This window comes from Ranitomeya variabilis, chromosome 4 (assembly GCF_051348905.1).
Source record: "Ranitomeya variabilis isolate aRanVar5 chromosome 4, aRanVar5.hap1, whole genome shotgun sequence".
NCBI lineage: Eukaryota > Metazoa > Chordata > Amphibia > Anura > Dendrobatidae > Ranitomeya > Ranitomeya variabilis.
This window is the reverse complement of record NC_135235.1, coordinates 515,350,715-515,376,358: the sequence shown is the minus strand read 5'-3', so window position 1 is coordinate 515,376,358 and position 25,644 is coordinate 515,350,715. Positions and strand designations below refer to the sequence as shown.

General features: G+C 44.6%; 1 protein-coding gene across 1 annotated transcript in view; it reads right to left on the bottom strand.

Moving 5' to 3' along the window:
• Nucleotides 1-619: 619 nt before the first annotated feature.
• The window catches only part of RAB5C (RAB5C, member RAS oncogene family), a 39,250-nt gene continuing 14,225 nt past the window's right edge, over nucleotides 620-25,644 (bottom strand). The window contains exons 2-6 of the mRNA XM_077252138.1: nucleotides 16,284-16,554; nucleotides 13,460-13,611; nucleotides 11,336-11,458; nucleotides 11,155-11,248; nucleotides 620-3,439 (exon numbers count right to left, since the gene is read on the bottom strand). Of these exons, the coding sequence (XP_077108253.1) occupies nucleotides 3,324-3,439; nucleotides 11,155-11,248; nucleotides 11,336-11,458; nucleotides 13,460-13,611; nucleotides 16,284-16,449 (651 nt within the window). The 5' untranslated portion in view covers nucleotides 16,450-16,554 and the 3' untranslated portion in view covers nucleotides 620-3,323. The remainder of the gene's footprint in view (nucleotides 3,440-11,154; nucleotides 11,249-11,335; nucleotides 11,459-13,459; nucleotides 13,612-16,283; nucleotides 16,555-25,644) is intronic.

Here is a 25,644-nt window from a genome sequence, read left to right as displayed (position 1 = left end):
ATCAAAAGGCGCAAACTAAAGGTTTTACAATGGCCCTCACAGTCCCCTGATCAGATCATGGTTAAAAATCTGTGGCTAGACCTCAAAATAGCTGTTCATGCAAGATGACCCAGGAATCTCACAGAACTGGAAGAATTTTCTAAGGAAGAATGGATGAAAATCTCTCAAACAAGAACTGAAAGACTCTTGGGCTGGCTACAAAAAGCATTTACCAGCTGTAATACTTGCAAAAGGGATGCTAATAGGTACTAACCATGCAGGGTGCCCATACTTTTGCAGCGGTCCATTTTCTTTTTGGTAATTTTTAAAATGTAAAAGATGAATGTACTGTATGTTTTTGCCTAAAATACAAAATAAATGTGTCATCTTTCTAGGCCTTTTAGAGATCATTTCATCTTCAACATGCTTAACTGTTCACAATAACAGTAGTTTTGACTAGGGGGTGTCCAAACTTACATGCCACTGCACATACCCTAAATATTAATAACAGTGACGTAAGACAAATGTATGACTGGTACATTACAAGCTTGATGCACTCATGACAGTCCAAATTCTTAGTCTCAATAAGAATTCATGTAGCAAATAATTAACCTTTTACATACAGAAAAGAAACAAAGTATATGTTGGGTACGTACTGTATTATCAAGATATACTGATTGAGTACATATTTCAGAGAACATACAATACAAAATACAGGAAAGGAAACAAAAAATAGAAATTCCCATCCCTTTAATACTCATAACTTATTTGGTCAAGTGATTGGGCTGAAAGAAATAAAGAACACCCCCCAACCCCCCCTCAGGTCACCTTACTGCTTCACAAATCTGTTTCACCGCTTCCCCCTTAAAAAAGTTAAATTACATTACAAGTTGAGTGGATGACCCTAAATCGGACATTGGTGGGCCATGCCGGATTCCTTGCCTTACTGATCAGTGCAGGGCAACATCATGCTAATTCTCTAGAGTGCGTTAAATATATTAAGACTAGTGATGAGCGAGTGTACTCGTTGCTTGGGATTTACTGAGCACGCTCGGGTGGTCTCCGAGTATTTGTGACTGCACGGAGATTTAGTTTTTGTTGAAAAAGCTGCATGATTTACAGCTGATAGCTTGAATACATGTGGGGATTTCCTAGCAACCAGGCAACCCCCACATGTACTCAGACTGGCTAGCAGCCGTAAATCATGCAGCTGCGTCCACAAAAACTAGATCTCCGAGCAGTCACAAGTACTCGGAGACGACCCGAGCAACGAGTATACTCGCTCATCACTAATTAAGACTTGTCTGACCCAAGCGGGACATCTCCCTGCATTTGTGCAAATTGTACCCACATGAATTACACCACATGGGCTTATGGGCAGAGAAATAAGCAATTTTCTGATATGCAGTCACATTTTTTTTTTTTTTTTTATAGGATTCACAAAAGTCATTTAAAAAGAGAAATCCCTATTAAGTGGAGCCAGATGGAATGAACCCTTAACAGTGCTGTGCGACACGCATCACAAACCACAGCTATATAAATGACCCACGTCATGTACAGCTCACCTTCGCTCCCTAAAAATCCGTCTGCGGGAATGGAGAACATGGTAGCACATGTGAATTACTACGCAAGGCGCTCCGGCCATACAGTCTTACACCTTTTAAAATGTATTTGACAGGGATAATATTACAAGAAGGAAACATGGCAAAATTTCTTTTTTCTTTAAAAGACGTCTTTACATTTTGATAATCTGGAAGAACATGATATGGTGGAAAAATACAAATACACTCACTTTAGATTGTAAAAACTCCCAAACAGTGAGAATAGTCTTCCAGTGAGTATTTTAGGAAATCGGCCATTTAACAGAGTATCCAAAAAAAGGATTCCCCACCCTTTATACAAAAATGGTCACATATTAGTAAAAGGGAAAATGGACAGCCAACCTTCATTGGTATTTGTCTTTGCTGTACAAAACATTTCAATCTCTTTCTTAAGTAGTTACATGAACTTCATCAATAACTGAAAAACACACACAAAAAAAAAGCCAGAGGATAATTTTGCAAAAAAAAAAAAAAAGGCTGCCACAACAGCTTAGATAAATGACAAGCACCACTAGACTAAGGCTGGGTTCAGACAGGCATATTTCACAGGACAATGCCAGAGAACCCAAGTCTTTTGACTACATGGTGGCCCATGTATATGGATACATCTAAATAAAATGGGAATGGTTGGTGATATCAACTTCCTGTTTGTGGCACATTAGTATATGGGAGGGGGAAAAGTTTTCAAGATGGGTGGTGACCATGGCGGCCATTTTGAATCCAACTTTTTAAATGGCCCACCCTGTAGAATGTACAGCCTCATATTGGTCTGAGACCAAGTTCAGGTTGGGAGACCCACGGTCAGTCCGAGCACTCCTTACAGACCCTGACATACACCCGCCTCAGCCTTTACAGTGAGAACGCCCTCATTCCAGTTTACTAATATGTGGTCATTTTAGGTTTCATCTGATTCTATTTAGCTGCATAAGAAATGAATATGAGAAAGCCGCAATTATAAAAAGTAAAGGAAGGGGCTAAAGTAACTCTCCCTCTGTCATCCCATTCCAGTAGGAGCCATCCCACTTTATTTTACAAAGGCCTTTAGATTAACATAATTTAAAGAAAGGCATACAGTATTAAGGGGATTAAACATTTTAAGAAAGAAAAATATATATATATTCATATACACTCCATACATATATGCATGTCAATGTACACAGCGTTCTGTCCTTACAATATACGGCTTAAGAATGATTCATGATCAAGGCGCTCATCAAAAGTGGATTAGAAGCGTCACACATTTCCCAGAGCTTCCCCTTCTCACAGCCGCCCGGAGGAGGGGTAAGAGGAGGGAAATCGGAGTAGGTTAATCAGATCATACTACAGTTTTATTTATAATATATATATATTAAAAGTGACTTAAGACTTAAAAATTGAATTAGTATTTATACAAGGAAAAAAAAAAGTGCAGGTGGAATGAGATATCAGTCAGGACGCTGATCAATCGGAAGCTGGAGTGGTGGTACAGGTGATGAAATACAAGTCACAGCGCCCATCCTTGCCCCTCCAGAACCAGGGTGGACATATCAATTCTGCAGGGGCCTAAGAACTGATTAGGCTTAAAGTGGATTTCCAGTCTCATCTCTGTTGGTTTTATTGATGGTCATTTTTTAATTTATTTATTTTGACATTTTTTTTATTTTTTTTTTTAAATTGTAAATCTCTATGTTTTTGGTTCCTCTCTGCCCACCACCAGGTGATGAGCGATAAGGAAGTACACGGTGGTGGAAACTGATACACAACTCAATTGCTGCAGCACTGGCTCCTTGCAGGTGGGCTATTTTCTTGAAGGTCCACTCCTCTATTTCTTCCAGGGGCGCCTTGTGCACTTTGTGGCTCATTCTTCGGCAGTTTCTTGGCTGCAAATAATTAAAGGAGTAAAAAGTTTATAACATGAAATGAGAGTTGTATTGACAAGACAAAACAATGCAGTGTAGGGGTCATTCCATGTCAAGTGAACTAATGATTACCACTATATTTTTAATTCTTTTGAGATTTTGTTATTTGGTAATAGTGTGTCAGAGAATGCAAAATGTGAAGAAAAAAATTCTAGATTTTTTTTTAAATTTTTTATTGATTTTCAAAGTTCAGAAAAAGTGCGAATTTCGGTGTTGCCTGCCTTTACATTTCTCCCCATAACTCAGGCTAGAAAAGAGATAGAGAAACAAAATAAACACCATTCTACTCAGAACAGTACAGGCTTTCACCAGATATGTCACAAGAGTATCTTTGATAATATTTTACCTATGTGAACGCAAGCGCAAAACTTTAAAACGCATTTCCGAAAAAAACGTTTAATTTAAAAATTTCAAAAACTGCACATGTGCCTGCTATGCTCCTATTCACATCTGTACCAAAATACAAGTTGGGATCATGATGGGATCATATTTTAAAAAATAAAACTATTACAGTGTCATTTCAAAAATCTTGATTTCAGATCTGCTCAGCCTGTGGTCTAACAGTGTGGGGTCCATAGATACCAAATAATCCATGATTGCTAGATATTACTGTATTATTTTATTATGTTACCACCTAGAAGCAGGAGAGGACAGAGGAGAAGCTTTGTTAGGGCTGAGAATGACCAGGAGTAGACGATGACTGCAGAGCAGATGACCGGCCGTCAGCTCCAGAGGCCATATTCCCACCAAATCTTATCACCCAGGCAACTCCTCAAATGGAGGGAGAAAAATATTCTTAACATCCAGTTCATGTATTGTACAAACCAGGACTACGAAGAGGAGGAGAGTTTGTTATAACATCGGTTACAGGAAGCAGAACCCATCACAGGGACTCGGCAATACCGGACTGTCATCCCATGTAGTGGAAATAAAGACAGTGACGTCCATGACGTGGTAGAAGGCGGCACAAGATCGGCAATGGATGACAACTGGTTATGTGACCTGTGAATATAATTAGCGCTGGTGGCTACTGGACTCTCCAAAGATTGTGAAAATGAAGACGTAGAAAGGACTTTTCTGTACTTTCTGGTCCAGCGCCGTCCTTTGTGTATCCAAGAAAATCAGACATTGTAAAAGTGAACAAAAATATGACTCAGTTGGAGCCGAGCACCATGACAGGCCGCACATACTCTGACACAGAAGGAAACGGCCATTGCTAGTGAGCGCTTATGGGCAAGATGACATTTCATCCTCTAGAAGGGACACATTGATGATAGAAGGCCAGTGTAAAAACCTACTATTAATTGTTTGATTAGTTCATATTTTATAGTACGAGGATTTAACTACTGGACTATTCTTCGTAAACACTTCAGAAATGACATGTTTAGTGATATAGTAGAAAAAAAATTGTTCCATGTATAAATAGGTGGTAAAAATATTGGTTCTTTTAATCTTGTTTTTAACATAATTAGGACGAGACTGTATTTAGAAAATCACACTGGAGGATATGATCACCTTTTATCTTTTGGCTTGTTCAAAGAATTCAGGTTAAAAATGCTGAGCAAGTTGTTATGATGATTAAGATGTATTTATTCTGGCACTTCAGTAGTTGTTTTTTGCGTTTCTTTATTGTTACATATAAATGTTGAATGCAATAAGTTGTAATTTGAAAAGAAAAAAGGAAGAAACTCACACAAACAAAATCAGATGATTCAAGGCTTAAAAAAAAATACAAATGTGATAGATCCCAAGTTGAATCCCTGTACAAATATAAACAAGGACACAAGTAACACACATGCATGTTTTCACAATTTTAAAAAATACGTTTTTTTCAGAATTGCGCATCAAAGTTTTTAATTTGATTTCTCCAAAACAAAATATAAAGAAACATAGTCTTGTGACATATCAAATGAAAGCCGGTACCGTTCTGAGAAAAATGATGCCTCTCCCAACTCTTTATCTTAATTCTAGCCCGAGATATGATAACAAATGTAAAGCCATACCAGGCCAAAATCCATGCTTTTTCAAAACTTTAAAAATCTGTAAAAAATTAACTGATGAAGAAAAAAATTCTAAACTTTTAATTTGTATTTAACTAAAGTTGTACTTCATAAAAACAAAAAAAAACAAAAATCTAAAGACGTAAGGTAAAAAAAATATTCATATTTGGATCACTTGATATGGAATGACCCGTAGGTCCAAATTTATGGTCAATTGGCACTTTCATCAGGTCTTTATTTAGTTCCCAATAATGAAGTGTATGTTCTGATCCAGGTTTAGTAGACCCTACAATAGGGTCCCCTGAGACACAGCATAAAGTACAAAAAGCAGGTCTCACTAATTTATGTATTTCAAGGATAATTCACTTGGATGACAATGTGCAATACTACATTTCACCTGTAGAGGTCTCTCCACTTCCTAGAACACAAAAAAAAAACAAAAAAAAAAAAAAAACAACCTCCTTTGTTAAAGATTCTGTCACTTTGTTTTCTGTTAAATTGTAATTGGGTTTCATTAACAATTTTGCCCTCTATAACCTCTGTGTTGCACCAACTATTGCTGATTTCAGAATGTGTTAACTGAAAATCCATCGAGTTCCTTCTAGCAGTCAAATCAAAGCTTCTATGGCTTTTATCAAGCTCCCCCAGCTGAGTTATGACCACATGCCACAAACTATGAATCCGTCCGTATCACACAACGCTAACCCATAGCCGTGAAACAGAAAAAGCACAGATAACTTACTTTCTCAAATAAAATCATTTTTTATTTTAAATAATTTTAAAAGATACACATTAAACAATAATAATAAAGTAACCTTAAACCTCAAATGTAAGGGACTGCTTTGGTACTCATCTCATTATGCACTCAATGTATTTTATAGCCAGATAACATTATCAGAAGCAGAACCCTAGAATGTGCACAACCATTAAAGCATACACGTGGTGTCAAGATCCACACCATATAACAATCAAGCCAGGTTAGCAACTACCCAAGTCTGCTACAGCAAAGCTCCCATCCCGCAACCTGAATGCTTTTGGGCTTGAAAAATCATAGCCTACCATCCAAAGCACCCCATCTCGTGTTGCTCAAATAGGGACAATGAAATAGGCATTATACACAGAGTGTGAGATGAGTCCACCAGTCCATCTACCACGACGCGCGTTTCGTCGCCGAACTTCCTCAGGGGGCGTGTCGGGGAAGAGGGAAAGCCAGTCTCTTATGCTGCCCCTCAGCCAATCGTCAGCCAGGATTACTGATCATGTGAGCCTTGTTTACCAAGAGTGCGTTCGGCGCGCCGCATCGTTCCCCTGCCATCCGGAAGTGACTCATTACCCTCGGTCTGCGTACAGGTAAACAGACGCAGCCATAGTAACGGCTCACGTGCTCGTCAGCTGTTCTAGACGACCGAGGAGATCCGAGTCTATGGCTAGGGAAGCCCGAAGCAGCGCGCGCTATCAAGGCAAAGGCTCTACAGATCTGCTACAAAATACTTTATTAATAAATTAAAAGAAAATAGAATATAGAATGACAGTATCTAGTGCTTAGTTGCTGGTGAGAACGCATTTACACAATATTCTCACAAGCGACCTATTCAAAATTTATAGTGCTCCCTCCATTAGTGTATTGCTAGATAAACAAAAGTGGCTTTCCCTCTTCCCCGACACACCCCCTGAGGAAGTTCGGCGACGAAACGCGCATCTGGGTAGAGGGACTGGTGGACTCATCTCACACTCTGTAAGTATAATGCCTATTTCATTGTCCCTATTTGAGCAACACGAGATGGGGTGCTTTGGATGGTAGGCTATGATTTTTCAAGCCCAAAAGCATTCAGGTTGCGGGATGGGAGCTTTGCTGTAGCAGACTTGGGTAGTTGCTAACCTGGCTTGATTGTTATATGGTGTGGATCTTGACACCACGTGTATGCTTTAATGGTTGTGCACATTCTAGGGTTCTGCTTCTGGTAATGTTATCTGGCTATAAAATACATTGAGTGCATAATGAGATGAGTACCAAAGCAGTCCCTTACATTTGAGGTTTAAGGTTACTTTATTATTATTGTTTAATGTGTATCTTTTAACCCCTTCATGACCCAGCCTATTTTGGCCTTAATGACCTTGCCGTTTTTTGCAATTCTGACCAGTGTCCCTTTATGAGGTAATAACTCGGGAACGCTTCAACGGATCGTAGCGATTCTGAGACTGTTTTTTCGTGACATATTGGGCTTCATGTTAGTGGTAAATTTAGGTCGATAATTTCTGCGTTTTTTTGTGAAAAAAATGGAAATTTGGCGAAAATTTTGAAAATTTTGCAATTTTCACATTTTGAATTTTTATTCTGTTAAACCAGAGAGTTATGTGACACAAAATAGTTAATAAATAACATTTCCCACATGTCTACTTTACATCAGCACAATTTTGGAAACAACATTTTTTTTTTGCTAGGAAGTTATAAGGGTTAAAATTTGACCAGTGATTTCTCATTTTTACAACAAAATTTACAAAACCATTTTTTTTTAGGGACCACCTCACATTTGAAGTCAATTTGAGGGTTCTATATGGCTGAAAATACCCAAAAGTGACACCATTCTAAAAACTGCACCCCTCAAGGTGCTCAAAACCACATTCAAGAAGTTTATTAACCCTTCAGGTGTTTCACAGCAGCAGAAGCAACATGGAAGGAAAAAATGAACATTTAACTTTTTAGTCACAAAAATGATCTTTTAGCAACAATTTTTTTATTTTCCCAAGGGTAAAAGGAGAAACTGGACCACGAAAGTTGTTGTCCAATTTGTTCTGAGTACGCTGATTCCTCATATGTGGGGGTAAACCACTGTTTGGGCGTACGGCAGAACTCGGAAGGGAAGGAGCGCCATTTGACTTTTTGAATGAAAAATTGGCTCCAATCTTTAGCGGACACCATGTCGCGTTTGGAGAGCCCCCGTGTGCCTAAACATTGGAGCTCCCCCACAAGTGACCCCATTTTGGAAACTAGATGCCCCAAGGAACTTATCTAGATGCATAGTGAGCACTTTAAACCCCCAGGTGCTTCACAAATTGATCCGTAAAAATGAAAAAGTACTTTTTTTTCACAAAAAAATTATTTTAGCCTCAATTTTTTAATTTTCACATGGGCAACAGGATAAAATGGATCCTAAAATTTGTTGGGCAATTTCTCCTGAGTACACTGATACCTCACATGTGGGGGTAAACCACTGTTTGGGCGCATGGCAAGGCTTGGAAGGGAAGGCGCGCCATTTGACTTTTTGAATGGAAAATTAGCTCCAATCGTTAGCGGACACCATGTCGCGTTTGGAGAGCCCCTGTGTGCCTAAACATTGGAGCTCCCCCACAAGTGACCCCATTTTGGAAACTAGACCCCCCAAGGAACTTATCTAGATGCATAGTGAGCACTTTAAACCAACAAGTTCTTCACAGAAGTTTATAACGCAGAGCCGTGAAAATAATAAATCATTTTTCTTTCCTCAAAAATAATTTTTTAGCACGCAATTTTTTTATTTTCCCAAGGGTTACAGGAGAAATTGGACCCCAAAAGTTGTTGATCAGTTTCTCCTGAGTACGCTGGTACCCCATATGTGAGGGTAAACCACTGTTTGGGCACACGTCGGGGCTCGGAAGGGAGAGAGCACCATTTTACTTTTTCAACGCAAGATTGGCTGGAATCAATGGTGGCGCCGTGTCGCGTTTGGAGACCCCCTGATGTGCCTAAAAAGTGGAAACCCCTCAATTCTAACTCCAACACTAACCCCAACACACCCCTAACTCTAATCCCAACCCTAACCCCAACACACCCCTAACCCTAGTCTTACCCCTAATTCCAACCCTAACCCTAAGGCTATGTGCTCACGTTGCGGATTTGTGTGGATTTTTCCTCAGTTTTTGAAAAATCTGCAGGTAAAACGCACTGCGCTTTACCTGCGGATTTACCGCGGATTTCCAGTGTTTTTTGTGTGGATTTCACTTGCGGATTCCTATTATGGAGCAGGTGTAAAACGCTGCGGAATTGCACAAAGAATTGACATGCTGCGGAAAATACAACGCAGCGTTTCCGCGCTGTATTTTCCGCACCATGGGCACAGCGGATTTGGTTTTCCATAGGTTTACGTGGTACTGTAAACGTGATGGAAAACTGATACGAATCCGCACCGACCAATCCGCTGCGGATCCGCAGCCAAATCCGCACCGTGTGCACATAGCCTAATTCTAACCCTAATTCTAACCCTAAGTGCAACCCTAACCCTAAGTGCAACCCTAGCCCTAAGTGCAACCCTAGCCCTAAGTGCAACCCTAGCCCTAAGTGCAACCCTAGCCCTAAGTGCAACCCTAGCCCTAAGTGCAACCCTAGCCCTAAGTGCAACCCTAGCCCTAAGTGCAACCCTAGCCCTAAGTGCAACCCTAGCCCTAAGTGCAACCCTAGCCCTAAGTGCAACCCTAGCCCTAAGTGCAACCCTAGCCCTAAGTGCAACCCTAGCCCTAAGTGCAACCCTAGCCCTAAGTACTGCGCATGCGCCCGCCATTTTCCAAGATGGCGGCGCCCACGAAGAAGACGGCCAGACACCGGGAGGGACATCGGAGCTAGGTAAGTATGGGGGGGTGGGACCGGAACACGGGGGGGGGGGGGAAATCGGAGGACCTGGGGAGCGGACAGGAGGACCGGGGGAGCCGACAGGAGGGAGGAGGGGAGCAGAACGGAGATCGGGGCAAAAAGGACGACTGGGGAGGCGATCGGTGGGGTGGGGTGGGGTGGGGGCAGATCGGGGTCTCCAGCCATGGCACATGCTGCAATAGCATCGGCCATGGCTGGATTGTAATATTTCACCATTTTCATAGGTGAAATATTACAAATCGCTCTGATTGGCAGTTTCACTTTCAACAGCCAATCAGAGCGATCGTAGCCACGGGGGGGGGGGTGAAGCCACCCCCCCCTGGGCTGAAGTACCACTCCCCCTGTCCTGCAGATCGGGTAAAATGGGAGTTAACCCTTTCACCCGATCTGCAGGGACGCGATCATTCTGTGACAGCATATGCGTCACAGGTCGGATTGGCACCGACTTTCATGACGCATACGCTGTGTCACAGGTCGGGAAGGGGTTAAAATTATTTAAAATAAAAAATGATTTTATTTGAGAAAGTAAGTTATCTGTGCTTTTTCTGTTTCACGGCTATGGGTTAGCGTTGTGTGATACGGACTGATTCATAGTATTGGGCAAGCACATAGTAATATTGGATCATTGGGTTGATGAAATCCACATGCCACAAAGTTGAATGTACAGGAAAACAAAAGAAGCGGTAAAAGCCAAACAGTGCAAATTTTTAAATGAAACCAAATTGGCAAAAAATATTTTTTTTCTTATCCCCAAATACATGCATTTAAGAAAATAAATATAAAAAATAAATTTGGCCCCACAGGTTGACACATCTTTAATGTTGCAAACTGTTCTCAGCATGAATAAAGCTCTAAAAATGATGGCTTTGCACACGACATGATTTAAGGAGATCCCCTTTAATCTACAGGGTGAACCATTTAACCCATGTGTATAGTTAATTTCAGGCACTTGCTGCTTTGAACAAATCTACAGGGCAAAGGAGGAAGCTAAACACGAGCCATATGGGCAATGAAGGCCGAGTAATGAGAAGTAGCGGATGGCAGAACCGTACCTATAGCCATAAAGATTTCATTCACATTCATTGCGGTTTTAGCGGAGGTCTCCATGAAGAGCAAACTGTTGTCATCGGCATACGCTTGTGCTTCCTGCAGATGAACAGTAAGAGTTAATACGGGCGGGCCGATTTCGGTTGGTTACCCTCAAGTGATGTTACTCTTGTGCAACATGCTCACCTGGAAGTCGACGGCTCTTTTACTGGAAAGGTCGGCCTTATTTCCAGACAAGGCGATAACAATATTTGGGCTTGCCTGTCTCTGAAGTTCCTTCACCCAATTTTTTGCTCTGGTGAATGTTTCCTAAGTGAGGAGAAATCGGATTAGCTTCATTGCACGAACAACAACGCGCAGTAACTAGACATGAGGTGCACATTTCTCTGCAAATCCACTGTTTTGTGGCTCATACAATACACTATGTTACTCTTCTTAGGCTTCTTTCACACTAGCGTCGTACGACGCACGACGAATTGCGTCGTTGCGACGTACTGACGCAAGCAGTGAAAGCGCCGCACAACAGGGGCAGCGGATGCCGTTTTTCAACGCATCCGCTGCCCCATTGTGATGTGCGGGGAGGCGGGGCAGAGTTCCGGCTGCGCATGCGCGGTCGGAATAGACGGTCTCTACGCACCAAAAAAACGTTACATGCAAAATTTTTTGGTGGCGACGGACCGACGCACGACGGTTGCAACGTGTGGCAATGCGTCGCTAATGCAAGTCAATGGAGAAAAAAACGCATCCTGCAAGCACTTTTGCAGGATGCGTTTTTTCTACAAAACGACGCATAGCGACGTGCAGTGCACGACGCTAGTGTGAAAGTAGCCTAAGTCTACAAAGACCTACCGATGTTCTCCCCTAGAAGCTGCCGGTAGATAATGGCACAGTAACGAACAGTGGCATCAGACAGCAGCAATCTTCATTTTCTATCCAACATGCCTCCTTATTCAAAAAGGACTGTCTGGCCGCTTTACATTTTTGACTAAAAGTTTAGAAAAGCGTAAAATATCAAACTGCTGAACGTTCCTTAATGATCCCCGGCCATTACCAGAGTCCCTTATTAATGTTATTTTTTCTCATCTGCTCTGTTGGAAAGCAGGAGGTAAAGTCCTGGATGCGAGATGTGTGTCACTGAGGTGGTTAGCCTTGGTGATGCAAGTCCTGGAGGTGAAGGATCCAGCAATAAAAGGTTGCTGAAAGGTTTTATTGAGCCTGGATTTTGTGTCTGGGTTTTAGGAGCGACCAGAACTTGGGTAGGAATGGTCTCTCCGATACTTCCAGTCTGGGTTTTGTAGATCCTACTTTTAAAAGCAGTTGATCTGTCTCAGTCAGCTGGGGAAGCTGAGCAGAGTGGGTTGTGTTAGAGCGAGATAAACCAGAATCTCTAAGAAAAGACTGCACAGGTTGAGTGCACCAAACTGCAAATATCAGTGGCTGCTATGGATGATTACTGTTTTGTGTGACCGAACTGAGGCTAGCTCAGTCATCTATGAATAGTCAGGGCATGTACTGTTTAGTTAACGCCTTGACAAGGATAGCGATATTGTTTTTATGGTTATGTTTTCGGTACGGTGCAATCAGTGGAAATAAACAATATTCCATTTCTGAGATAAAAACCCTGTCACTTAGTGTTTCAACAGCGCAAATCCCTACAGCCCATTTTGACCTCCTTTTTCAACCACCAGGTTATACTGCTTACCGTATATGTTTTCTGCCAGGAAAGAACAGTAGCAAGCGGGTGTACCAGACCAGGATCCCATACATGTCAGACAAATGGGCAGCCGAGTCTAGGATTTACAAAGCCTATCCATACCTTGGATCTCTGGCTCTAATCAATGGGTTCAGTGCTTTATTCTCATTTAACAGAAACCAAACACGGTTCACATCTCAACTACAGGGGTGGACAAGTTACTTTTGAAGGCTAAAGTACTGATCACAAGGAATTTTTACATCCCTGTTTTACTCCAATATATTACCAGATTATCAAGGCAGGTATATGCCTTGGGCAGCACGGTGGCGCAGTGGATAGCACTGCAGCCTTGCAGCACTGAAGTCCTGGGTTCAAACCCCACTAAGGACAACATCTGCAAGGAGTTTGTATGTTCTCTCCGTGTTTGCGTGGGTTTCCTCCGGGTATTCCGGTTTCCTCACACTTTCCAAAGACATACTGATAGGGAATTTAGATTGTGAGCCCCATCGGGGACAGCGATGATAATGTGTGCAACCTGTAAAGCGCTGCGGAATATGTTAGCGCTATATAAAAAAAATAAAGAAAGAAGAAAGGTATATAGACAATGTAATACATACTGTGTTGGTGATATCGTAGACCACAATGGCCGCCTGGGCTCCTCTATAGTACATGGGGGCCAAGCTGTGGTACCTCTCCTGCCCTGCTGTGTCCCAAATCTCAAATTTCACCGTTGTGTCATCAAGGCATACTGTCTGTGTAAGGAAAGCAGCTGTAGACATAAAAGCACACAGTTACTTCAGGGGACAAGACTTAAGCACACAAGGTTGTACACAGTATAACTTTATAGAGAAGACATTCAGCTCCTAACACCATAATGATTACAAAAAAAACACGGTCAGCAATGATACCAATAGTTATCCCAGCACCTTCCCTACAGGCCGATATCCCTAGGACAATGGTCAGAGGACATGGAAGGAGGAATGAAGTCCGGTACATGGTGAGCACAGTGAGCCTAGAGATGGACACACTTTACATTTCCTGGAACTGTATAACTGTGCTCCAAGCTTAAGGTTTTAAAATTAGGAGTGCCTTAACAAGAAGCTCTGAGATCCTTGAAGATCCAGCACAGCAGGGGTTAAAGTGCGGTGACCTGGCACTGAGATGTACTACTAAACTAATCAGCTGACACAACAAGATTGCCTGAAAACCTGCTGACTCTCCCTTCCTGTACTACTCAGCAAGGAGCGTTTCCTGCCGCCAAGTCCATAGGAATGGAGGAACTCTGTAAAATGCAAGCGGGAGGGGGCCTGCGAGGATCCCCCCCATCATACATATTTAATAAGATCACAAGGCAGCCTTGACACTGCCGAATACAGAATTATTCTCCAACGCTGCTAAAAGCTAATTGTTCATGTGTAAATTTAATGAGCTTATAACTGCGGCCCTTGCTGTATTATCTGGGGAGGAGAGATCTAAGTGATGTGTATCCCAAAGTAGATCTGAAAATGGGGAACAGACGTTTAACTCACTAAATTCATAGTCCGTGAGGCTGGATGCTACAAGAAAGCACCAATCTGAATGTGCAATAAGATGAGGGGCCTAAGGGCACCCATATATGAGGCTCACGGCGACTGAATCTGGAGATAGCCACAGGCTCAGCCAACAGTTTAATGGGGGCACCGGCCGACTGATAGCTGGGAGGGATGCTGATCACACGTCTGATTTCAGACATCTGATCGCATTCTTCTCTCCGAGATATCTCCACAGCTTTCTCACAGAGAACACAGGTGTGCTTGGTCGAACAAGTGCTCCGATGTACGAGTCAGCCGAAGCATTGTTCAGCAGACAGCCATGCAGTATGTCCGGCAAGCCTAAATGGGCTTCTACTGGTATAGTCCATACATCTTATCACAAGTCTCCATTCATTTCCTTTCCTTTAACAATGGGCTCAAAGTACCTGGCCCGCATGAGTTCCTGGTGCAAAGCTCTAAACATGGGCCAAAATGGCTTGTGTAGAGAGAAGTCCTTGTCCAAATATTCATTACTACTAAAGCGAATGTGATTCTCATACCACTGTGCCTGGTTATTTAGCCAGATAGCCAAGCTGTCACCAACTGACCTACCTTGTGTTAAAGGGGCTATCCAGTGAAAAGTAGCTACCACCTACACAAAGGCATGAGCCAACAGCTGCTCCATTCCTCAGTGGACTGCCCAGCGCTACGCTCGGCTTTTTGGCAGCCCTAAATGGAATGAATGTAGTAGCAATCAGGCATGCGCAATGGGCTCCATTATAACAGTAATAGAAGTGCCCTGTTCTGCCCATTGGTGGGAGTCTCAGTGGTTGGACACCCATTGACGTAAGTTATCAACCGTCTTATGGATGGGTGCAAACTTTTTCACTGAACAATCTCTTTAATGGAAATAAATACTTAATCTGAACATGAATTGACTGGCTACTTAGAGTAACTACAAAGAGCATCTCGTTTGCAGGATGACCTGCTTTGTCTGAATACCTGCCAGATCATTGAGGTCAATCAGATTTGCATAGCGCTTCATTTACCTTGTGAAGGTGCTGCAGGGAATCTAACGGGGTTGTCCATCGGACACCACCTTATTAATATCCCCAAGGCACAGGTAAATAAACAGTGCCATGTGGACACAAACAGTTGCAGCATACAGCGTTTCTTCTGCTTGGACGGTAATGTGAAGGCTGCAGCCAATCAGCAGTCACAGATTGGCTGCAGTTATTCCAAAGACCTGCAAGAGACATGGCAGAGGAGCAGTGCCAGTCCAGGTGGTATTTTTTTTTTTTACTTTTTTTTCAATTAATACAGCACCCTCAAACCATTAAAAAGAGATTGTTCACTATTGGAACACACCTTTAAACATTTGCCATCAGGTTTACCTGAAGACCATATCTGATCAATGCAGTAAGACACCATTAAGGGGAAGTCACACGGCGGTATAACTCTGGCAAGCATCGAAGCGCAATGCTCAGACTGGCCGGTGGCTCTCCAGACCCACGCCTGACAGCAGGTATTTCTATGCAGCTGTCACGCTCGGGTCAGGACAGCCGACTGCCAGTCCAAGTATTGTGTTGTGATTCTCATGAGTTATATGGCATGGGGACTCTCCCGTGGGATTTATTTTTGTGGGACACTCCTTAGAATTCATGAGTATTTTGATATTCGAGTATGCACATGCCCCCTTCAAGACATAACTGTGCAGGCAGCGTGGACAGCTCTCCATTGACTTCTACAGCAAACGCAGGAGCAATGTGAAGTGGGAAAAGGGTCACAAGACCCTCTTTATGACAAAGTAAAGCATTTAAAGCAGACTTAGTAGCATTAACAAGTAGCAGTAGAATGTGATAAAAGTCCACTTGCTGTACTTAATTATTAATACACCGTTAAGACACATCAGGATTACAGATTAACCAACCTCCGATAGTGCTCTCTTGGTATTCATGGAACTGGCCCTTGACAAAACGCAGGACAAGACTAGACTTCCCCACCGCAGACTCCCCTAATAAAACCAGTTTGAACTGGCAGATTTTATTGCCGGCAGCCGGCCCATTTGGTCGAGCGCTTCCGCCTCGACCGGCCATTTCCCTGGGTTTTCACAAAACAGAAGCGAGGAGCCAGCGATCAAGGCACAGGAGGTGAGGGTGCCTCTCAGACGGATGACAGTCTTGGTAAAGGCACGTAGGGCCCTAAAAGAAAGAAAAAAAAGGTAATGCAAAAATGTTAGTTACAAATATAACTAAAACAAACAGCATCAACATGCTCGCAATAACAGGTTCACCATGTTGTGATCGAAACATCACTTATCTGAAGGGTTCCTTGGGGACCTGCATTCACTTTCAGAAAACCAATGTTCATAATGTGGAAAAAAAGGCTTCCCCAAGTTCCAACAGCGTAAAGGTCATAACTTTGGTCAAACATTATACATAAAGTGAAACATTTATCAGCTGAAGTCAGAACAATTTTCTACTTTCCTCCAATAGGATCCGAACCTGACATGATGTAGATCTCCCAAACACAGGCTGCACTGGGCTAGATACACAACTGTATAGCAGCGCAGCACCCATCCCAACCGTGGGTCCCCAGCCTGGATAAAGTCATATAAGCCTAAGCTTGGCTTAGAACAATAAGAGTATGTGCACACGTGTTTAACCCCTTGACTGCCGATACCCCTTTTAACTGCGGTAGTTAAGGGTACTTAAACCACAGCGCCGTTAATTAACGGCACTGTGGGAAAAGTATATAGCGCCCTCCAGAGCTGGATTTTCTCTGGGGGTCTCGGCTGCCGGGGGTAGCCGAGACCCCAGAAAATAGGGAATTTTGTGTACTCACTGTAAAATCCTTCTCTCCGAGCCACTCATTGGGGGACACAGGACCATGGATGTTATGCTGCTGTCACTAGGAGGCTGACACTAAGTTGAGACAAAAAAAGTTAGCTCCTCCCCTGCAGTATACACCCTCATGCTGGCTTCCAGAGACCCAGTTCAGTGCAAAAGCAGGAGATTGATAACAATATATAACATAACAGTATAACATGTCAGAGAAAGTCAAGAACCAAGCGTAACGAGCCGTAAGGCTAAAAGGGTGGGTGCTGTGTCCTCCAATGAGTGGCTCGGAGAAAAGGATTTTACGGTGAGTACACAAAAATCCCTATTTCTCCATCGCCACATTGGGGGACACAGGACCATGGGACGTCCCAAAGCAGTCCCTGGGTGGGGAACAATACAACCAAATAACTCTGCGTACCATCTGACTATAAATAAACGACTGCTGCCTGCAGAATACGTCTGCCAAGGGCCGCGTCCGCGGAAGATTGAGTGTGGACATTGTAGTGCTTTGTGAAAGTATGCAGGCTAGACCATGTTGCGGCCCTGCAAACCTGCTCCGCGATTGCCTGGTGCCGAATGGCCCAGGAAGCACCCATCGACCGAGTAGAGTGTGCCCTAATCCCCGCCGGGATAGGTCTGCCCCTGACCCGATAAGATTCTTGGATAGCTGATCGGATCCATCTGGCTATCGTGGCCAAACCCTTTCTGCGACCCTCCGGGATGACAAAGAGGGAGTCCGATTTGCGGAAGGGAGCAGTCCTGGAAATGTACCTCCTGAGGGCCCGTACCACGTCCAAGGTGTGAAGGGCCTTTTCGACCCTATGTCTCGGCTGTGGGCAAAAGGAGGGAAGAATGATATCTTCATTAAGGTGGAAGGATGAAACCACCTTAGGGAGAAAAGCCGGAGATGGTCAAAGGACTACTATGTCCTGGTGGAAGGAAAGGAAAAGCGCCCGGCAGGATAGTGCGGCCAACTCTGAGACACGCCTGATAGATGTAACTGCCACAAGGAAAGCAACCTTCCAGGAGAGGATGGTCAGCGAGACATCCTGCGGAGGTTCAAACGGAGATTCCTGAAGGACACTCCGGACCAAATTGAGATCCCAGGTCTCTAACGGCATTCTGTAGGGGGGTACCACGTGGGAAACCCCTTGATTAAAGGTCCTGACTTGCAAGATAGCAGCAATCCTACGTTGGAACAACACCGATAACGCTGAGATCTGACCCTTGAGGGAACTGAGCGCCAGGCCGGAATCCAAGCCGGACTGGAGAAATTCCAGAATGGAGGAAGTGAGAGAACGAGGGGAGGACGACCGCGGCGCCTGCACCATGAGAAGGTGGCTTTTCCAGGTCCGGTGATAGATGCGAGTGGAAGACGCCTTGCGAGCACTGATCATGGTGGCGATGACCTGCTGGGAGAAACCTGCTTGAGTTAGGATCCAGGTTTCAACAGCCAAGCCTTTAAACGTAGGGCCCCTGAGCTCTGGTGGTAGATCGGTCCTTGGAGCAGATCTGGGCGGTCTGGTAACCGCCAGGGGACGTTGGATACGAGATGAACGAGCTCCGCATACCATGCGCGACGTGGCCAATCCGGGACGATAAGGATCACCGGAACCCCCTCCATTTTGATTTTCCGGATTACTTTCGGCAGCAAAGGAAGTGGAGGAAACACGTACGGGAATTGGTACTGGTGCCATCGGGATATCATTGCATCCACCCCGACGGCCCGGGGATCCCGAGAACGTGCTATGAAGTTGGGAACATTGGCGTTCAAGTCTGGACGCCATCAGGTCCACGTCCGGAGTTCCTCAACGAAGGCAGATTTGTTGAAAAACCTCTGGATGGAGTTCCCACTCCCCCGAGGCGAGACCCTGACGGCTAAGAAAGTCCGCCGCCCAGTTCTCGACGCCTGGAATGTGCACTGCAGAAATGGTGGAGTGGTTGATGTCGGCCCAACAGAGAATGTGGGAGACTTCCTGCATCGCCGCCCTGCTGCGGGTACCCCCCTGATGGTTTATGTACGCCACCGCTGTGACGTTGTCCGATTGAATTCGGATTGGGTGACCCGCGAGCAGGAAATAAAAGCGTCTCAGGGCAAATCTGATAGCTCGGATCTCCAAGATGTTTATGTGAAGTTTCGACTCCCGAATCGTCCAATGCCCCTGGGCAGTGTGGTGGCGAAACACCGCTCCCCAACCGAGGAGATTGTCGTCGGTAGTCAACACCAGCCAATGGATCGGGAGAAAAGACCTCCCCTGGTTGAGAGATGATTCCAAAGACCACCATTTGAGCGCTTGCCTGATCCGCGGGGGCAGAGGACATGGCCGGTCGAGAGTTAAGAGACTCCTGTTCCAATTGTCTAGCAGGGCCTGTTGTAAGGGACAGAGATACAGTTGAGCGAAGGGAACCGCTTCCATTGCGGCCACCATCTTCCCCAGGATCTTCATGGCAAACCGAATGGACTGCGGACAAGGGCGACAGAGCCTCCGGGCTCCCTGCTGAAGCACATGGGCCTTGGACCGAGGAAGTAAAACCAGCCCCTTGGACGTGTCCAGGATCATGCCTAGGAAAGAGATCCGTCGGGCTGGAACGGGGGAGGACTTGTCCAAGTTGATTAACCAGCCCAGGCGCGAAAGGGAATCCAAGGTTTGATCAGAAGGTCGTCTAAGTATGGCAACACGACCACTTCCCGGGAGTGTAGAATGGCTATTACAGCCGCCATGACCTCTGTGAATACCCTGGGCGCAGTGGCAAGACCGAAGGGTAAGGCCGTGAATTGAAAGTGGTCCTCTAGGATGGTGAAACAGAGGAACCTTTGATGTGGTGGGAAGATTGGGATATGAAGATAAGCATCTTTGATGTCTATTAATGCTAGGAACTCCCCTCTCTCCATTGAGATGACCGACCAGAGGGATTCCATCCTGAAGTGCCGTACTTTTACGTACTTGTTTAGGAGCTTCAGGTCCAAAATGGGGTGCACCGTCCCGGCCTTTTTTGGCACGACGAAGAGTTTTGAGTAAAAACCTCTGAATCTCTCGTGTTCCGGAACCACGACCCCGTTTTGGTGGAGGGATTCGATGGCGCAGTGAAGAGCGCGAGACTGAGCTCCCGAACTTCGGAGACGAGAGGGAAAAAACCATGCTGGAGGGGAGGTGGAGAATTCTATTTTGTAACCAGAAGACACCAGGTCTCTGGCCCATTCGTCGTGGATGACGGAAAGCCAGACGTGTTGAAAAAGAAGCAGGCGTCCGCCACCTACTTTGGTGGTGTCGACTGGAATACACCCCCCCCCCCCCCCCCCCCGAGTCATTGTGAAAGAAATCTGGAAGGCCTGGAGGCTCTGGTTCTGGGTTGTCTAGGTTTACCTCGCCAGGACTGATTCGGCCTGTAAGAAGGCCGAGAGTCTGTCTGTGCGTGTAGATCGTTCTGATCTGGACGATGCTGTGGAGTTGGACCAGAAAGGGCTACTGCGAAAGGGGCGAAAACGAAAAAGTTGTTGGCGCTGAAAGGCAGCTTTAGGCCTGTGTTGAGGGAGGAACTTGCTTTTCCCTCCTGTAGCATCGGAAATAAGCTGGTCCAATTTTTCTCCAAACAGACGTCCGCTCTGTAAGGGAAGGGAAATCAGAGACTTTTTTGAGGAGGAATCCGCACGCCACTCTCTAAGCCAAATAGCTCTCCTGATGGTGATGGCGTTTGAAGCCGCAGTTGCCGCACAGTCCGCTGCGTCTAATGACGCATACATCACAATCTCCAGCCATAGCAATTTGTTTGGAGAGATCCGCCGCCTCGGAAGGAAGAGCCTGGTCCTGAATGGATTTTGCAACGGCATCTGCCAAGAAAACCATTGCTTTGGCAACCCATGCCGCAGCAAAGGAAGGAGATAGGGAGGAACCTGAGGCTTCATACACTGAGCGCGCCAGAGAATCTAACTGGTGTTCTGTGGGATTTTTAATTGAAGCCATCAGGTACTGACAAAAGCGTTTTGGTAGCCAAACGCGATACCGGAGGATCTACCAGTGGTGGTTCCGTCCAATCTTTGACCAGATCTGCGGAAAAGGGATACTTTGATTCCAGGGCCTTTTTACCCGTAAAGCGTTTATCCGGTCACTCCCTGTGCCACCGAACTCTCTCTAGGAAGTCTGGATGGCAGGCGAACACCTTATGGGATTGCTTGGTTCTCGTAAAGGAAACTGCGTGATCCGGAGCTGAATTAGGGTCGTCTTCAACCTTTAGCGCATGATTGACAGCCTCAATGAGGGAGTCAACAGTTGATCGAAACTCCGGAGAATCCGGGTCAAGGGACACCTCACTCATACTCAAGAGTCGTGATCGCTTCGAGCCCCTGGAGAGGGTGAGCGAGAAGTGGAGCTACCAGAGGCTGAATGGCGTGGTGAATGCTCAGGAGAGGTAGTGCGGATCCGTTTTTTGGCTATCCGTACCACCTTCAGGTGAGAGCGGCCCCTGAACTCAAGCCTGGGAAAATTTCCCACGCTCGAGTTCACATGAGGACATCCAGCAGGGGGCGCATCACCGCGACTCAAAGTAACTACAGGACATTCCCCTGCACTCCATTCATTCCCCGGGGTTTTACAGACAGGAGCGACTGCTTTAGCAGAGCTCCTGGGTGTAAAATGATTTAACCCCTTCAGATGGATTTACATCGTAGGACTGATGGAACGACCGAAGGTATGGGATATTGTTGATTTTTTATTTCACCTTTTTTACAGGACGAGGGTCTTCAGGTGGATTACGAGTATAATAAAATATTAAAACACCCTGTGTCTTTATTTCATTAAAATACTTTTAAATAATGTGTGTGTTTTATTAACCATTTCGTACTATTGGATTAATAATGGATAGGTCTGATAATTGACGTCTCTCCATTATTAACCTGGCTTAATGTCACCTTACAATAGCAAGGTGACATTAACCCTTCATTACCCCATATCCCACCACTACACGGGAGTGGGAAGAGAGAGGCCAAGTGCCAGAATAGGCGCATCTTCCAGATGTGCCTTTTCTGGGGTGGCTGGGGGCAGATGTTTGTAGCCGGGGGGGGGGGGGGGCGCCCCAATAACCATGGACCCTCTCTAGGCTATTAAAGGAAAGGTGCTGCATTTTATTTTTTGTATTAAAAATGATTGTTTATATAAACAATTAATTTTTTAACTAACTTTTTTTTTTTATTACAAATTTTTTTTTTCAGCCACTGGGCGCCGCCATTTTGCTTTGCAGGAGTGTAAGTGTAGTTGCACGACACTTACACTCTGCAAATAAGGCAGCCCTGGGCATAGAGATCTGCGGTCGGCGCCCGACCGCATACCTAGCATTATAAGCTGCTCCCTGCTGTGATGTGGCCACGCCCCGAGCCGTCCACACCACAGCAGAGGCAGGAGATCAGCACCATCTTCCTGGAGCTCACAGTGCATCTGTGAGCTCCAGCTTCCCAGGATAATCGCAGGAGCCCTGCAGTTATAGGAGGAGGAGGAGGAGGAGGAGACCAAGGACTGGAGGGAGAAAGGACTCAGCAGGGAGCCGTGAAGTAAGTATCAGTGGGGAGGGGGAGAGGTAATCTAATCCTATCCTTTGTGATGCTGACTGAGCAGTTATCTCCTCCCATGTGTGTTACTGTGCTGACTGTATCTAATCCTCTCCTGTGTGATACTGTCTGCTGAGCCATGCATCTAATCCTATCCTGTGTGATACTAAGCTGTGTATCTACTCCTCTCCTGTGATACTGTCTGCTGAGCCATGCATCTAATACTATCCTGTGTGTTACTGTGCTGACTGTATCTAATCCTCTGTGTGATACTTTGCCAAGCTGTGTATCTAATCCTCTCGTGTGATACTTTGCTGAGCTGTGTATCTACTCTTCTCCTGTGTGATACAGTCTGCTGAGCCGTGTATCTAATCCTAGCCTGTGTGTCACTGTGCTGACCGTGTATCTAATCATCTCATGTGTGATGCTGTCTGCTGAGCCATGTATCTAATCCTACTGTGTGTGATACTGTGCTGAGATGTGTATCTAATCCTCCCCTGTGTGATACTGACTGCTGAGCTGTGTATCTAATCCTCTCCTATGCACTCCTTTCCCCCGTTATGTGTGATCTATACGGCGGTATTATGTGAGAACACTGGCGGTATTAGGTGTGCTCTATATGGCGGTATTAGGTGTGCTCTATATGGCGGTATTAGGTGTGCTCTATATGGCGGTATTAGGTGTGCTCTATATGGCGGTATTAGGTGTGCTCTATATGGCGGTATTATGCGTGCTCTATATATTGGTTTTATGCGAGAACACTATGGCGTTGTTATTTGCGATCTATATGATGGTATTATGTGAGAACTATAGGACAGTATGTGTGGTCTATATGGCGGTATTATGTGTGCTCTATATGGCGGTATTATGTGTGCTCTATATGGCGGTATTATGCGTGCTCTATATAATGGTTTTATGCGAGAACACTATGGCGACGTTATTTGCAATCTATATGATGGTATTATGTGAGAACTATAGGACAGTATTATGTTTGATATATATGGCGGTATTATGTGAGAACACTATGGCAGTATTATCTTCATAAGTGGACCCATTCTATGGTGGTTCTGGCTGAGCACCTGCATGCGGGTCTGGGGTAATAGAGGGGGCCGCATGACCTTCAGTTAGGTGCAGTCAGGGGAAGGCTGGTGAGGCAGCTGAAGAGAGCGGTCTCATTTTTATCGTTACTATATGGCTACATTTCCTTCCCAGCGTCACCCCGTACTTCGCCTGTCGCCTCGCTTTCACACATCGCCAGGACAGGATAGAGAAGACAGGAGCTGAGGAGGGGAATGGGGTCTTTGCATGCAAAGTCTGGATCAGAACAGGCTATCAATCCACAGAAATGTTTCCTGGATTTCAGAGGAGACGGTCCATCCATGTGTATAAAAGACAGCGCTCTATGTAAATCCCTGGCTGCTCCGAACACTGAACATGGTGCCTCCATACACCAGCACACTGCTCTCCTGAAATACTCTGTGCTGCTGTCACTCTGCTCCCTCCACCACATATCTCCCAGAATCCTTTCTGCCTGCCATCCTCGGTGACTGTCTACTTGTCAGTATAACTCTGCATTCGCCAATAAAATGGCTGCTCACTGGGTTCCTGTATATCATCCTCTCTTATCCCTTATCCAAACACCCAGAAGAGGAGGAGGAGTGACACACACGTCAGCAGACTCCGCCCATAATTACTGCAGTGCAGTAATGTGAGCTAGTTGTACAATAAGTTTGTCAAATTTCATTAGCTGCTCCCCCTAGTGTTTAAATGTGGAAATGCCAAACCTTTTCAAATTATTTTTCATATTTTACTAAATTATAAACAAATGATAAATATTTAAGGAAATTTAAACATTAATTCTTTACATTTTTTCAATCGCTGGAAAGAAAAAAATTTTGATGGCACCTTCCCTTTAATATCTGCCCTCAGTCACTGGCTTTACCACTCTGGCGGAGAAAATTGCGCGGGAGCCCACGCCAATTTTTTCCGCTATTTAACCCTTTATTTTAGCAGCTACAGCGCCCAAATTTTGCACATACACACTACTAACAGTAGTGTGGAACATGCAAAAAAAAAAAAGGGATGAGATGGTTTACTGTATGTAAACCATGTCTCATATCCTGTCGGGTTTGTGAAGGAGAAAGAAAGAGCCAGCAATTGAATTACCGGCTTTTATGAAAAAAAAAAATATATATATATACTCACTGACATATATATATCTATTCTATGTGTAGACATTTATTCTACCTATTCTATTCTGTCAGTGTGATTTTACTGTACACTGCACTGAATTACCGGCTTTTCTAGAGAACACCGGTGCGTATTTCTCGCAAGTCACACTGCTGGTCCGTGTGTAATCCGTATTTTTCTCGCCCCCATAGACTTTCATTGGTGATTTTTTTTTCGCAATACGGTGACAAACGCAGCATGCTGCGATTTTCTACGGCCGTACAAGACCGTATAATACGGATCAGTAAAATACGGCAGATAGGAGCTGGGCCATAGAGAATCATTGTACCGTATGCAATCCGTATTTTCTGCACCTCTCATACGTCCGTAAAACTCGCTAGTGTGACGCCGGTGTAAATGTGAGATGGTCCCTGAAAAAATGGTTTTGTAAATTTTGATGTAAAAACGAGAAATCGCTGGTCAGCTTTTAACCCTTATAACTTCCTAACAAAAAAAAAATTGTTTCAAAAATTGTGCTAATGACAAGTAGACATGTGGGAAATGTTATTTATCGCATATACTCGAGTATAAGCCGAGAACTTCAGCCCATTTTTTTAGGCTGAAATTGCCCCTCTTGGAGTCATTCCCAGGGGTCGGCAGCTGTCTAATCATACTCGCCTGTCCCAGTCCCTGCACATCCCTGGTTCTCCGGGCGCCAGCAGCTTCTTCCTGTGTTGAGCGGT